At 43.9% G+C, this 15,272-nt stretch overlaps 1 protein-coding gene and 1 pseudogene across 4 annotated transcripts in view; both read left to right on the top strand.

The window, feature by feature from the left end:
- LOC110527186 (echinoderm microtubule-associated protein-like 4) overlaps positions 1–15,272 on the top strand; it is a 120,206-nt gene that overhangs the window by 47,982 nt on the left and 56,952 nt on the right. For 2 of the 4 annotated variants that reach the window (XM_036983014.1, XM_036983005.1), the window contains exon 1: positions 8,782–9,332. The exons of 1 other annotated variant lie outside the window; for it this stretch is intronic. In XM_036983014.1, the coding sequence (XP_036838909.1) occupies positions 9,254–9,332 (79 nt within the window). In that variant the 5' untranslated portion in view covers positions 8,782–9,253. Of the gene's footprint in view, positions 1–8,780; positions 9,333–15,272 lie in introns of those variants that run through there. One more of the 4 variants, XM_036983007.1, reaches the window with a different exon arrangement.
- On the top strand, positions 7,164–7,795 carry LOC110527194 (annotated as a pseudogene).

Below are 15,272 nucleotides of genomic sequence, written 5' to 3'. Positions count from 1 at the left end.
ACTCACTTCCGTCATCATGAAGTGGTTTGAGAGACTAGTCAAGGATCATGTCACCTCCACCCTACCTGACACCCTAGACCCACTCCAATTTGCTTACCGCCCTAATAGAGCCACAGACTACGCATCGCAATCGTAATCACACTGCCCTAACCCATCTGGACAAGATGAATACCTATGTAAGAATGCTGTTCACCGATTACAGCTCAGCATTTTACACAATAGTACTCTCCAAACTCGCCATTAAGCTCGAGACCCTGGGTCTCGACCCCGCCGGACCCCAGGTGGTGAGGGTAGGAAACAACATCTCCACCCCGCTGATCCTCAACACTGGGGCCCCACAAGGGTGTGTTCTCAGCTCTCTCCTGTACTCCCTGTTCACCCATGACTGCGTGGCCATGCACACCTCCAACTCAGTCATCAAGTTTGCAGACGACACTACAGTGGTAGGCTTGATTACCAACAACGATGAGACGGCCTACATGGAGGAGGTGAGGGCCCTCGTAGTGTGGTGTCAGGAAAATAACCTCACACTCAACATGAACAAAGCAAAGGAGTTGATCATGGACTTCAGGAAACAGCAGAGGGATCACCCCCCTATCCACATCGACGGGACAGTAGTGGAGTAGGTGGAAAGTTTTAAGTTCCTCAGTGTACACATCACGGACAAATTGAAATGGTCCACTCACACAGAGAGCGTGGTTAAGAAGGCGCAACAGACTGATAAACAGTTTCTATCTGAAGGCCATCAGACTGTTAAACAGCCATCACTAAAATTGAGTAGCTGCTGCCAACATACGGACTCAAATCTCTAGCCACAAAATTGTGTGTAATAAATGTATCATTAGTCACTTTAAACAATGGCACTTTATATAATGTTTACATACCCTACATTACTCATCTCATATGTATATACTGTACTCTATACCTTCTACTGCATCTTGCCTATGCTGTTCAGCCATCGCTCATCCATATATTTATATGTACATATTCTTATTCATTCCTTTACACTTGTGTGTATAAGGTAGTTGTGAAATTGTTAGATTACTTGTTAGATATTACTGCAAGGTCAGAACTAGAAGCACAAGCATTTCACTGCACTCACATTAACATCTGCTAACCATGTGTATGTGACCAATAACATTTGATTTCATTTGATGTGTGGAGGGCAAAGTACAGAACACCATAGTAGAGTAGAGTAAAGTACAGTTTCAGACTTTTTCTAAGACCCCTTTTCTGTCTGTTTGCTTATTCCTAATATTTAGGATAGAGAATGTATTTTAAATATGCATATAAAAATATAGACTCATATCTTTCATTTGACACCAGATTTGACATACTCCTATGAACTTCACATGCTGGTGCTCATTTACGTGGAAATTACCTTAGTAGTGTATCACAATTTACATATGTTGCAATTGTTGATGTGTGTAGGTTTCCAGTAGGTGTTCTGTACCATCAGTGTATGGCTGTGTGCTGTATACAATGTAGCTTTTAAAGTAGCTAGGTATCCTGAGTGGTTGAGGGTGTAGGTACTCTGTTGTACCATGAGTGCGTGGTTGCGTTAGCTGGCAGGTCGTCATGGCTCCCGCAGTCTGAGGGTCCAGTGCCAGTCTAATTGCAAACAGGGCAGTGAGGAATGTGGGCGACGCTGCCAAGGGCCAGGAGTGGTGGGCGTAGCACGGTGAGGCAAGGAGGGCCCCTACTACACCCCCTCCCACCCATATCTGCTGCTGGGGTACCAGAGGGGGTCAGGGAGTTTGGGCTTAACACTACTGAACAGGGGCTTAGAATAACACAACAGTATCAGCTATGTCTACCTCCTACACACACACACACACACACACATTTCACATTTCAAGCATAGTCGAGCCTCGAATAACCCCAACATTAGATACCCCTTGCGCACAGCTCATCAAACTGCGTGTTTCATACTTTACCCTGTTGGGATGTTGCACATCAATACATACCTTCTGCCAACTCTGTTAACACAGATTTAGAGAGTGGCTGGGTGCCCGAAGGGAGCTGCACACTAGTGAACCAAGGCTGAGAGTCATGAGGGCAAGATGCTGATTAGCTCTACATTACCTTCCATTGTCGTTCCTGGTAGCAGTCACTCTGTTTCGCTGCGTCGTTCATTTAATGTGTCGTACTGCAGCATATTATGCGGCGTCGTGTTGGGTTGTATAACACTGTGTATATTATATAATGCTGTTATGCTTGGCTAGCTGTCTGTCAACGTGTGGAATCCTGCAAGACAGGCAGACCGACAGACATGTGGCTGGCCTCCTAAGTGCGTGTCCCAGTCTGTCCAACACGTTGCTCTGTGGTTTTCAACACACATTCCTCCCCTTCCCCTCTCCTCCCACTCTTCCTCCCTTCATCCTTCTCTCCTGCGACCCTAACCTCTGACCCCTTTCCTTCCTTAGAGAGCCGCCATGTATCTGCCTCAGACACCACCTGTCTGTCTCTCTGTGTCTCTTTTCATCTCTCTCGCCTTTCTTCACTCCCCCCTGTTTTTCCTCACACCGTCTAGTATGTGATTTCCCCTTTGTTTTATGTGCATTATTACTGTCTGAAACACGCACAAGTGTAAACACTGGTTGCTGACTTCAATTTGAAAAAGAAACAGGTTCACTCTCACACATAAATGGTAGTATACAGTACCTTATCCATGGGGTAGTTGATGGACGTCAGTGCCGTGACTCCATGCCAGGTGCTTCCTCCTCTGCGCTCGAGTGTGTCACTTGAAAGGGCGCCATGACACTTCATTGAACCAAGGCACTGCACTCTGTCCTCTTATAATGCAGCCTGGGTGGGAGATAGTGAAACTGGCACCGCTCCCTGGGGCCACATAGAGCCAGAATAGAGCCCGCAGGTTGGGTAACTCATCAGACTGGCACTGGCAGTGATTTCCTCTTAAGTAACACGATGTTACCGAGGAAGATTAGCAGATAGTATTTTATTCCTCCGGTATGCCCCGACTTGCCCCGTTGGAAAAACCATTAGGCAGATTAAGACGCGTCGATGAGGGAGAGCAGGAGAGAAAAGAGGAGGAGAGAGGGCGAATCAGGAGAGAGAAAATAACAAGAACGCTAGAAGAATTGGTTTTAAAGTGGAAGAGATGGTGTAGTTTAGCGTTTTTCAGCGCCTTTGCCTGTTTTTTACCCAACCAAATTCTAATTTGAGGTATTTAAAATCTGTCACTAGTACATATATATGCCCCTGTGGCTATAGGACCTTTCCTCCTGTAACTTCTCCAGACTCCTAGCAGACACCCGTAGCCTTCTGTTAATTGTGCTAACACTAGTTAGCATTGGCTTGCAAAACTACCTCGAACTTCCTTCATTCTGGACACAGAGACATAAAAATTGTATCCACGATTTCATCTGCCTCTGGGGAAGTAGATTGAAAGGCATCATTGCCAAAAATCCCCAAATCTCCCTTTAACTCTGAGGACTGAAGAGGCTGTTTTGACACCACCCCTTAAGACGTCCCTGTTTCAGAACTCTGTTTTAGCCTCCAACATGGTGAAGAGTTTTGTTTTGAGAGAGTAGTCGAGTACCGTAAGTGTTCTGATTGCAGCGTTTCAGTTTTAAGTGTGTCAGGCCCTGTCTGCTTTCCTGCCACCCTCCTCTTTCCTGTCAGCTCTATTTTGGTGACTCCACTGCAATTCCTCTCTACACAGGGTGTAACATCTAGGTTTCATCTCCCTTCAGATGGCAGTTAACGCGCGTGCCACACCAGGGGTTTTCAGTAGAGAGCAGGAAGACAGGAAGACATATTTTCATTTTTCTTTGGGGGGGGGGGTTGTGTTCCATGTTTGAGGGGCCTCACAGGCTGACTTGTCTTGACTGTGCTTAGGTATGAGATAAAATGTCCCCTCCCTAGAACTCTGTTCTTGGCTTTTGACCTCACAACAGTTTACTTGTCTGTCACTGTGCTAATGTCATTTGTATTGACAACTGTTAAAGCTCATTGCGTATTTTGAGGACAACTTCAGTGTCACAGTTGGCTACCTCACCTTTCACACTGCTGAAACGGGTCCCTTCCTCCTATCACCTGCTTTCGCCATACATCTTGTGTGAACCCTTACCCCTGGGGTAGGCAACTAGATTCAGCCGCGGGTCGATTGTTTTTCGGAGCGAATGGCTGGGGGGCTGGAAAATAATTATAATTTGTACACTGCAAATTGACCACTAAGCCAAAAAATGTATTCTTTTCAAATACAGTCATTTCATACCTTGATTACATTGAGACATGAACAAATGTCTATTTTTTTTATTTGGGGAAATACTTGGCAACCAGATTTCCTAAATTAAACAGATTTCTAGCTGAATTCCCGGTGATCTGACAAACTTTTGGGGGCCTTGTGGAAAGCTTGTGGAAAGGAAAGGAGTGGGCGTGTGGAAAGGAGTGGGCGTGTGGAAAGGAGTGGGCGTGTGGAAAGGAGTGGGCGTGTGGAAAGGAGTGGGCGTGTGGAAAGGAGTGGGCGTGTGGAAAGGAGTGGGCGTGTGGAAAGGAGTGGGCGTGTGGAAAGGAGTGGGCGTGTGGAAAGGAGTGGGCGTGTGGAAAGGAGTGGGCGTGTGGAAAGGAGTGGGCGTGTGGAAAGGAGTGGGCGTGTGGAAAGGAGTGGGCGTGTGGAAAGGAGTGGGCGTGTGGAAAGGAGTGGGCGTGCGGAAAGGAGTGGGCGTGCGGAAAGGAGTGGGCGTGCGGAAAGGAGTGGGCGTGTGGAAAGGAGTGGGCGTGTGGAAAGGAGTGGGCGTGCGGAAAGGAGTGGGCGTGCGGAAAGGAGTGGGCGTGCGGAAAGGAGTGGGCGTGTGGAAAGGAGTGGGCGTGTGGAAAGGAGTGGGCGTGCGGAAAGGAGTGGGCGTGCGGAAAGGAGTGGGCGTGCGGAAAGGAGTGGGCGTGCGGAAAGGAGTGGGCGTGTGGAAAGGAGTGGGCGTGTGGAAAGGAGTGGGCGTGCGGAAAGGAGTGGGCGTGCGGAAAGGAGTGGGCGTGTGGAAAGGAGTGGGCGTGTGGAAAGGAGTGGGCGTGTGGAAAGCGTCTGCTATATGTCAGACAGTTTTGATTGAGCCGTGTTTTTCCCCTTCCATTTCTTACCATGCAACTGCCGTACATTGAGCTACTGTCCGCAAGAGTTTGGACTTCTGTTTTTAAGCCAGAGGATGAGTCTGAGTCGTATTTAATTGTTAGTTTTACACAAATAATTGTACATTTTCAGTTGTAAAACTGACGATTGTTTATTTGTTATGTTTCGTGCGTTGTATGCGAGTGTTTACTGCAACTGTTACCCTAAGTAGCTACTAGGTAGCTACTTCCCACGCCGATGCCGGACAGTAGTGCTTCGGGAGCAAAGGGCACTGTGTCCTGGTGTTGTTGCCATTCATTCCCTCCCCATTGAGTAGTAGACTATGTATCATCAAGGTGACATCTACATGGTGAACAATATTATTTATTGTGTAGGCTGCTATCCTACTAATAAAACAATGTAAGATACAAAAAATTGCCACATAGCTACCGCAGTAGTACAGCCCTTTCAGCCTCGCAAAACGATATCGAGTGGCAACAAATCTGCCCACGTAGCTGATCCACTTTCTGTACACCCACTCCTTACGACACGCCCACTCCTTTCCACACGCCCACTCCTTACGACACGCCCATACTCTGGTCGCCATATTGGGCTTCAGCTACCCGTACTGGACTTTACTGCCCACACCATGAGTCATTGTAGAGCCCATTGTAGATGTACAGTATGGTGGCAATGGCTTCTCCTCGTTCCCCCCCCCCCCTCATCTCTTCCTCCTGGCTAGTCACCAGTCCCCTTTCTGTTTAGTGTTTTCCTTCCAACTTGGTAGAGTGCTGCCTTGAAATAATTCGCTGTCTCGCTCGCTCCCTTTCTCGATCGTTCTCTCTCGCTCGGCCTTTCTCTAACAGTGGAGATTAAAATGGTTCACTCTGGTTGAAATCCCTGCCATATCGGCTGGGACCTACTCTCCCTCTGAGCCTCAGGTTTAAACAGAATAATAATACAAGCACAGGGCAGAGGGTCCAGTTTCAACTGTCTGCAATGCAGCCAGCAGGAGTAGCCTGTGCACACATGTGCAGTCTTTAAAGAGCCTCGTGCACATCAACAGAATACCTATCTACGTACATGCGGCACACTGTTCCATCCAAACTTTGCTAAAATCTTAGTGAGAATGTGTGTTTAACAGAATGTGTATTTCTACCATTGTGCTCTCTGTTTCCACCTCAGGCCCAGTGTTTTGGCTGTGCTCCTGCAGTCATGTGTGGAACAGTGGGTTTCATTTCGACCAGACCAGGTGCTGATCATGGAGTTTAGATTAGACGGTTAAATTATTATTTATTTTTTCCATCTCAACAATGAACATTTCTATCTTTCTATAGCCATAGACTACACTGTAGGTCAGCCATAGAAGACCATTGTCATTCTAGAGGGATGTTATAACCTTGACGTAAGTATTCGTGTTGTCACGATATACGAGAATTCTGACTTGGATAACCAGGTTTAGTATCGTGATACTCGACACCATCATGATACTCGATTCCAAAACAATACTTTTTCTTTTTGGGGTATCATCTAAAGTCCCAGAATGGCACTTGATCCAGACAGACTCCTCTTACTGCTCTGTTCAATTGCTGGCCGTATTTTGAGTTCAATATCATCACATTTGAACATTTTTATGTCAATTCTTTTGAGACAGCAATGTATGCATTAATGAATCAATCATACGGTCAATTTGACTTTGTTTTTACCAAACTGGGTAAATCAAAATGTAGCCTAGGACTCTTCGCAATACAGATGCATGGGATGTTATTCAAAAGGAGCGGGTGCATGCATTGAGTTGAGCGCATTTTTAGCTGATATCATGGGGCTACAGATGACAAACTATCCCTTCTATTTAGGATTTATTTTATTGGCAACTGCTAGGAGAACGTATTATTTTATTGCACTGATCGACAGCATTTGCGTAGAAGAAGCAGTCTCTTTTTTTTTCAATTGTGCGCTGTCTCTTTAAGATAGCGATGACATCATTTGTGAGGCAGATCGTGTGGCTGTGTAATCTGACTTGGCGAGTAAAGTTGGTCACGCTTGCGCAGTCCCGTTCCTCTTTCTCTTGGAAGTGCTCTTAATCTGGCACACCATGGCAGACCCCAAACTTGACTTCACCACTGGAGATTCTGGCGCCTCCACCCCCATTCCTGCCCTGCGAAAGAACCTCTTTGTGCTGCTGAAGGGACACCCCTGCAAGATTGTGGAAATGTCCAACTCCAAGACCGGAAAGCACAGACACGCCAAGGTTTAACACGATGGGCATTGACATCTTCACCAACAAGAAGTATGAGGACTTGTGTCCCTCCACCCACAATGTGGATGTGCCCCACGTCGAGATAAACGATTTCCAGCTGTTGAACATCACTGACGGGTTCATGTCCTTCATGAGTGACAATGGCGAGTGATTCAGACCTGGGCAAGGAAATAGAGCAGAGGTTTGCCACCTTTGAGGATATCATGGTCTCCGTGCTGTCCGCTATGGGGGAGGAGCATGCGGTGGCGGTTAAGCAAATGACCGGCAAATAGAAAGGCTTGACTGCCAAGGCATCAAACTCCACCCACAATCAGGTTCGACCATGTGTATTGGTTCTATATGCTACGGCCTTCACAGAAAACGTCAATCATTCTGTTTTGATTATTCCTTTCTTTAGTTTCTCTCTCCGATGCTGTGCCGGACTGTCCCACCGTTATTGCGGCTCGTTCACTGTGTTGGATGGCATTCTGCTGGATCACTAAGATATTGTTTAGTTATACATAATCTACTAAATAAAGAAAAGTACTTTTTGAAAAGAATGATTTTCTTTTTTTAAACTTCTTCCTCATTCCTCTGTTTGTTTTTGCCTTTCAGATGTCTTGGTCTTATCACATACATTCCCTGAATGTTTAAAATAATAATGATGTGTGTCCCGGGTGGTGCAGTGGTCTAAGGCATTGCATCGCATTGCCAGCTGTGCCACCAGAGACTCTGGGTTCGAGCCCAGGCTCTGTCGCAGCCGGCCGCGACCGGGAGGTCCATGGGGCGACGCACAATTGGGTGCACGGTGTCTCTGACACATTGGTGCAGCTGGCTTCCGGGTTGGATGCGTGCTGTGTTAAGAAGCAGTGCGGCTTGGTTAGGTTGTGTTTCAGAGGATGTGTGGCTCTTGACCTTTGTCTCTCCTGAGCCCCGTATGGGAGTTGTAGCGATGAGACAAGATACTAACAATTGGATACCATGAAATTGGGGAGAAAAAGAGGGTAAAAAATATATAAATAATAATAATCCGGAACAACAACAAAAAATAGAAGAATAATATACTGTATATTCTTTATAGGACTTTGTCTCTCTGAAATCTAATGAATGTGTTTTTGGCGGCGAGGGAGACGTGAATGAATAACGTTTTTTGGTGACTAACAGCTTCGCCATCGGCATGTTTAGAGACCTAACGAGGGGCCCAGACAGCTCCAGAAACCAATGAGTTAGTGGAGCAGGAACTATTCTCTTCGCGCTATAATGTCACCTCTACGCGCTCTCCTCTCCCCCTCTTTCCTCCTCCTCGTTCTCTCTCTACGTCCACAGGAGCCTTATTGCTATCGGCATTCATGGGGTTAAAGCTCTGTGAGCCAACAGCAGCAGCGCAGCTCAGCTTTAGCCACTCCCTGAGCCAGCCAAGGATTTTTGTAAAAAAATAAAAAATCTCGATCTCCTCCTCCTGCCTCACTCTCTCGCTCACTCATTCGCTCTGGGCTTTGTGTGAGCGCGCAGCGGTGGCACTGTGTGTGAGTGTACGCCAGAGAGAGCAGACACAAACGAGAGAGAAGTAAGAGGGAGACTAAAAAGCATTCTGTTTGCACACAGACAACCAGAAATCCTTCTGACTGCAGTCGAGGAAGACCTGATCGAAAGGAAGAAGGAAAGGAAATAGACTCTAGAAAAAGAGAGAGAGAGAGAGAGGAAAAACAGGACTGCCTGAGACTACGAGAAGAATAGTCTACCACACACACACACACACACACACACACACACTTATACACAGTCACAAACACAGCAGGCGTGTAGCAGCGAGGCAAGGGTACTCACTCACACACTCTCGGGACAGTTAAAAAAAAAAGGCAGGAAGCTGCCTGGATCTTGTCAAGGGAGAGGTGTGTGTATCCGTCTGCGGGGGTGTGTGTGTGTTTGTCTGCAGTGAGAAGAGAATGGAGGAGGGCTTGTTGTCTGTGGCCCCAGCATGCAACTCTACAACCACCAACGCCTTGCTCAACAACCACTGTGCCGGTAATGTACTGTACTATAACCGTAGAATTGCTTTCAGTACTGTTCCAGAGATATGTTTGGAGGTTAATGGAGTGCCAGCTCCATGTGGTTCATTGGCGTGTGTGTGTGCCCTCTATGGGGTTTCCCCCAGCTATGCACTTGAAGTGGAGTTTGCTGCAGAATCTCTCTACTGCAATACCATCTGTGTGGTTTACCAGAAATTGCATGCAAGTGGTTTTAACAGACAATACCTTTGACTTTCTTAGCTTGTGTGGGTCATAGTGAAACTATAGAAGTAGGTAGGTAGATAGTTGTATAATGTAGATGACTGTGAAAGAGAATAGCCCATTTTACGACCCGCTGTAGTTCCCCTGTGTGTGAGGCTGGTTTACCGGTCTCTGTGATTGGCTGCTCATTCATACGATTTCTCTGCAACCCCCTATTGTCTGTGTTTGGACCAGTATGACCTTTCTCCAATCCATTCAATATTTATTCAGAGAGCACACCCCAGTGAGGCTGCTTCTGATTGATTGAGGACCGGTCTGAGGAAGTAGAGCCATCTAGATGTCTGTCTTCATAGCAGGGAGGATATGAATCTGAGAGAGAAGAGTGAGAGAGTGAGAGAACACGTGGCTGTAGTTGGAGTGTGACTGAGTTAGGTGGAGAGAAGGAGGGGAGTGTCATAGATCATAGCGCTGTGTCCGGGGTTGTGGAGTAACGGATTACATGTAAGGGATTACAACAAAGCGGTAACTGTAATCCGTTACCAGCGAAAAATATCGTAATCAGATTAGATACTTTTGAAAAACTAGATAATTACTTTGAGGATTACTTTTAAATTCAGAAAGGATGTTTTCTCAATGGCGTTCAATCAGCATTGGAAAAAAGGTGCAAGTTTAAGTTTGTTCCACCTCAGCGAGTCTGACCACAAGTCAGAGACCACTATGATGACACACCAAATGTGCTTGATGGATCGCGTGAAAGAGCAGGAATAAATAGGCTTTTTTAGGCTACATTCCAAGCTATGTCTTCCAATGGTCTCGGCATCCAAAGATGATCCTATTTGAATAAACGCTTGGAAGTAAGGATAACAGCAGTGGTGTAGTCTACGGCGATCAGTTATGATTGATATCTACTTAGCGCATTGATGTGAATCACACTGCTGCTCTCTCATTTAGCTATTTGCGGATTGTGGTTGTTGTGGATGGCTGTTCACAAATCTAAATGTGTATTTGAACCCAATGGTTGAATTCAAGAAGTTTAAGCTGCCTATCTATCGTTGTTTTTGAAACCAGTGGACAGCCAGTGTAAAATGCGCTCTTCAACAGCTGCGTAGTGCAGATCCCATCCTATGAAATAAAAGCGGGGCTTTTATTTCTCAATCTAATTCATGCTGATAAAATCAATAGTCCTAATGGACACATGCTCAAACTTGCACACTTTTGATAGACTTAAAGGCACAATTTGTATTTGTTACATCCATTTTTTTTACATGACGAATTTCAGGCACCTACCCATACAAGGGTTTTTCTTTATTTTTTAAACTATTTTCTACATTGTAGAATAATAGTGAAAACATCAACACTATGAAATAACAAATGGAACCATGTAGGAACCAAAAAAAGTGTGCAAAGCTTTCATCAAGACAAAGGGTGGCTACTTTGAAGAATCTCAGATATAAAATATATTTTGATTTGTTTAACACTTTTTTTGGTTACTTACTACATGATTCCATGTGTTATTTCATAGTTTTGATGTCTTCGCTATTATTCTACAATGTATAAAATAGTGACAATAAGGGGAAGAAAACCCTTGAATGATTGGGCGTTATAAAACTTTTGAATGTTACTGTATATATACAGTTGAAGTCGGAAGTTTTACATACACCTTAGCCAAATACATTTAAACTCAGTTTGTCACAATTCCTGACATTTAATCCTAGTAAAAATTCCCTGTCTTAGGTCAGTTAGGATCACCACTTTACTTTAAGAATGTGAAATGTCAGAATAATAGTAGAGAGAAGGATTGATTTCAGCTTTTATTTATTTCATCACATTCCCAGTGGGTCAGAAGTTTATATACACTCAATTAGTATTTGGTAGAATTGCCTTTAAATTGTTTAACTTGGGTCAAACGTTTCGGGTAGCCTTCCGCAAGATTCCCACAATAAGTTGGGTGAATTTTGGCCCATTCTTCCTGACAGAGCTGGTGTAACTGAGTCAGGTTTGTAGGCCTCCTTGCTCGCACACACTTATTCAGTTCTGCCCACAAATGTTCTATTTGGATTGAGGTCACGGCTTTGTGATGGCCACTCCAATACCTTGACTTTGTTGTCCTTAAGCCATTTTGCCACAACTTTGGAAGTATGCTTGAGGTCATTGTCCATTTGGAGTACCCATTTGGGACCAAGCCTTAACTTCCCCATGTGCAGTTGCTAACCGTAGTCTGGCATTTTTTTATGGCGGTTTTGGAGCCGTGACTTCTTCCTTGCTGAGCAGCCTTTCAGGTTTTGTCGATGCCTTTTCAGGTTATGTCAATGCCTTTCTTAAAATCAATACACAGAAGTATATATTTTTAAACCTGCATATTTAGCTAAAAGAAATCCAGGTTAGCAGGCAATATTAACCAGGTGAAATTGTGTCACTTCTATTGTGTTCATTGCACGCAGAGTCAGGGTATATGCAACAGTTTGGGCCGCCTAATTTGCCAGAATTTTACGTAATTATGACATAACATTGAAGGTTGTGCAATGTAACAGGAATATTTAGACTTATGGATGCCACCCGTTAGATCAAATACGGAAAGGTTCCGTATTTCACTGAAAGAATAAACGTCTTGTTTTTGAGATGATAGTGTCCGGATTCGACCAAATTTATGACCCAAGGCTCGTATTTCTGTGTGTTATTTTGTTATAATTAAGGCTATGATTTGATAGAGCAGTCTGACTGAGCGATAGTAGGCACCAGCAGGCTCGTAATCCTTCATTCAAACAGCACTTTCGTGCTTTTTGCCAGCAACTCTTCGTTTTGCTTCAATTATTGTGCTGTTTATGACTTCAAGCCTATCAACTCCCGAGATTAGGCTGGTGTAACCGATGTGAAATGGCCAGCTAGTTAGCGGGGTGCGCGCTAATAGCGTTTCAAACGTCACTCGCTCTGAGATGTGGAATAGTTATTCCCCTTGCTCTGCATGGGTAACGATGCTTCGAGTATGGCTGTTGTTGATTTGTACCTGGTTCGAGCCCAGGTAGGGGCGAGGAGAGGGACGGAAGCTATACTGTTACACTGGCAATACTAAAGTCCCTATAAGAACATCCAATAGTCAAAGGTATATGAAATACAAATGGTATAGAGAGAAATAGTCTATAATTCCTATAATAACTACAACCTAAAACTTCTTACCTGGGAATGTTAAAGACTCATGTTAAAAGGAACCACCAGCTTTCATATGTTCTCATGTTCTGAGCAAGGAACTTAAACGTTAGCTTTCTTACATGGCACATATTTCACTTTTACTTTCTTCTCCAACACTTTGTTTTTGCATTATTTATACCAAATTGAACATGTTTCATTATTTATTTAAGCCTATTGATTTTATTGATGTATTATATTAAGTTAAAATAAGTGTTCATTCAGTATTGTTATAATACTGTGGCTCTAGAAGGTTCTCAGGCTGGGAAACAGCCTCGTTCATTTGCAATAACTTCAATTCATTTTGAACATCGCAAAAAAAATGACATTTAGAAAAGTCCTAGAATCACAAGAATAGGTGCATTGAAACCGCCTTGGCCCGTAGAGACATATCCTAAAGTTTCTCTCCAATAGCTCTTTCAGGGACCCCGTAGCAACGCCCAGAAAAAGTGAATTTTCAGCACTAATTAAGGTCGCTGCTCAGTCTCCGAATGACTTATCGACCCAAAGCTTATTTTTGAAGGTTTTTTAATGGTTTTAACAGAAGGTGCTGTGAATTGTTGGCCTGCTCTGAAATATGTGATAGTTGGCTTCTAAAAGAGTTGGACCAAGTGAGTTTGGTGTCAGTATGCATAAGTTTGGTGTCAGTATGTATAAGTTTGGTGTCAGTATGATATCTTATTGACTGATGGCTGAGTTGGTGGCAGTATAATATATTGGCATTGTACATTTCATATTGCAAATGGACAGTGTACCTTTCCAATGCTTTTAATGAGGGATATACCATCACCAAATGGACAGGCTGAAATCAACACCACGAGCAAAGGAGAGGAACCACTATCACTGCTCGTCCATCCCGAGTTTAATGAGCCAGTCAATTGGGCATTTCTGCAGTATATTAGACCATGTCCAATTCGTGATGGTAAATGCCCATTGTAAGACATTGCAAATGGACAGTTTACATTTGTCCATTTCCAGTGTATTTAATGAGGGATATTCCATCACCAAATGGACAGGCTGAAATCAACATCAATGATAAATTCTTACTTCCTATGATCAAACATGACAAATGTACCTTCTAGGTTGGTTTAGGGCTTAACATAGTGATGTATATATATATATCATTTGGTCAGTATAAATTCGATTTGGACATTTCTTATGCCATTTGGACATTGTTCACTGACTTTTGGGTTCGGAAGCTGACTTCCTATGATCATATATGGCAAATGGACATTTGCGTTTGCGAAAAAAGCACATTCGTTGCACAAATGTACCTAACCATTAACATCAATGCCTTTCTTAAAATCACAGAAGTATATTTTTTACACCTGCATATTTAGTTAAAATAAATGCATGTTAGCAGGCAATATTAACTAGGAAAATTGTGTCATTTCTCTTGCGTTCATGGCAAGCAGAGTCAGGGTATATGCAACAGTTTGAGCCACCTGGCTCGTTGCAAGCTGTTTCTTCCAAACAAAGACAGTAATTAATTTGCCAGAATTTTACATAATTATGACATAACATTGAAGGTTGTGCAATGTAACAGCAATATTTAGACTAAGGATTTCCACACGTTCTACAAAATACGGAATGGTTCCGTATTTCACTGATTTGACTATATTAATGATCAAAGGCTCGTATTTCTGTGTGTTTATTATAATTAAGGCTATGATTTTATATTTTATAGAGCAGTCTGACTGAGCGGTGGTAGGCAGCAGCAGGCTCGTAAGCATTCATTCAAACAGCACTTTACTGCGTTTGCGAGCAGCTCTTTGCAATGCTTGAGGCACAGCGCTTTTTATGACTTCAAGCCTATCAACTCCCGAGATTAGGCTGGCAATACTAAAGTGCCAATAAGAAAATTCAATAGTCAAAGGTATATGAAATACAAATGGTATAGAGAGAAATAGTTGACACGTCATTATTCCTATAATAACTACAACCTAAAACTTCTTAACTGGGAATATTGAAGAAATGGGAATATTGAACCACCAGCTTTCATATGTTCTTATGTTCTAAGCAAGGAACTTAAACGTTAGCTTTTTTACATGGCACATATTGCACTTTTACTTTCTTCTCCAACACTGTGTTTTTGCATTATTTAAACCAAATTGAACATGTTTCTTTATTTATTTGAGACTAAATAGATTATATTGATGTATTATATTAAGTTAAAATAAGGGTTCATTGTTCATTCAGTATTGTTGTAATTGTCATTATTACAAATATATAAAAATCTGCCGATTTAATCGGTATCGGCTTTTTTTGGTCCTCCAATAATCGGTATTGGCGTTGAAAAATCATAATCAACCTCCTGGGTGGCGCAGTGGTTAAGGGCGCTGTACTGCAGTGCCAGCTGTGCCATCAGAGACTCTGGGTTTGCGCCCAGACTCTGTCGTAACCGGCCGCGACCGGGAGGTCATTGGGGCGACGCACAATTGGCTTAGCGTCGTCCGGGTTAGGGAGGGCTTGGCCGGTAGGGATGTCCTTGTCTCATCGCACACCAGCGACTCCTGTGGCGCGGGCCGGGCGCAGTGCGCGCTAACCAAGG

The sequence above is a fragment of the Oncorhynchus mykiss genome, chromosome 1 (genome assembly GCF_013265735.2).
Source record: "Oncorhynchus mykiss isolate Arlee chromosome 1, USDA_OmykA_1.1, whole genome shotgun sequence".
NCBI lineage: Eukaryota > Metazoa > Chordata > Actinopteri > Salmoniformes > Salmonidae > Oncorhynchus > Oncorhynchus mykiss.
Note: the sequence above shows the minus strand (reverse complement) of the source record. Positions and strands in the feature narration are given on the sequence as shown.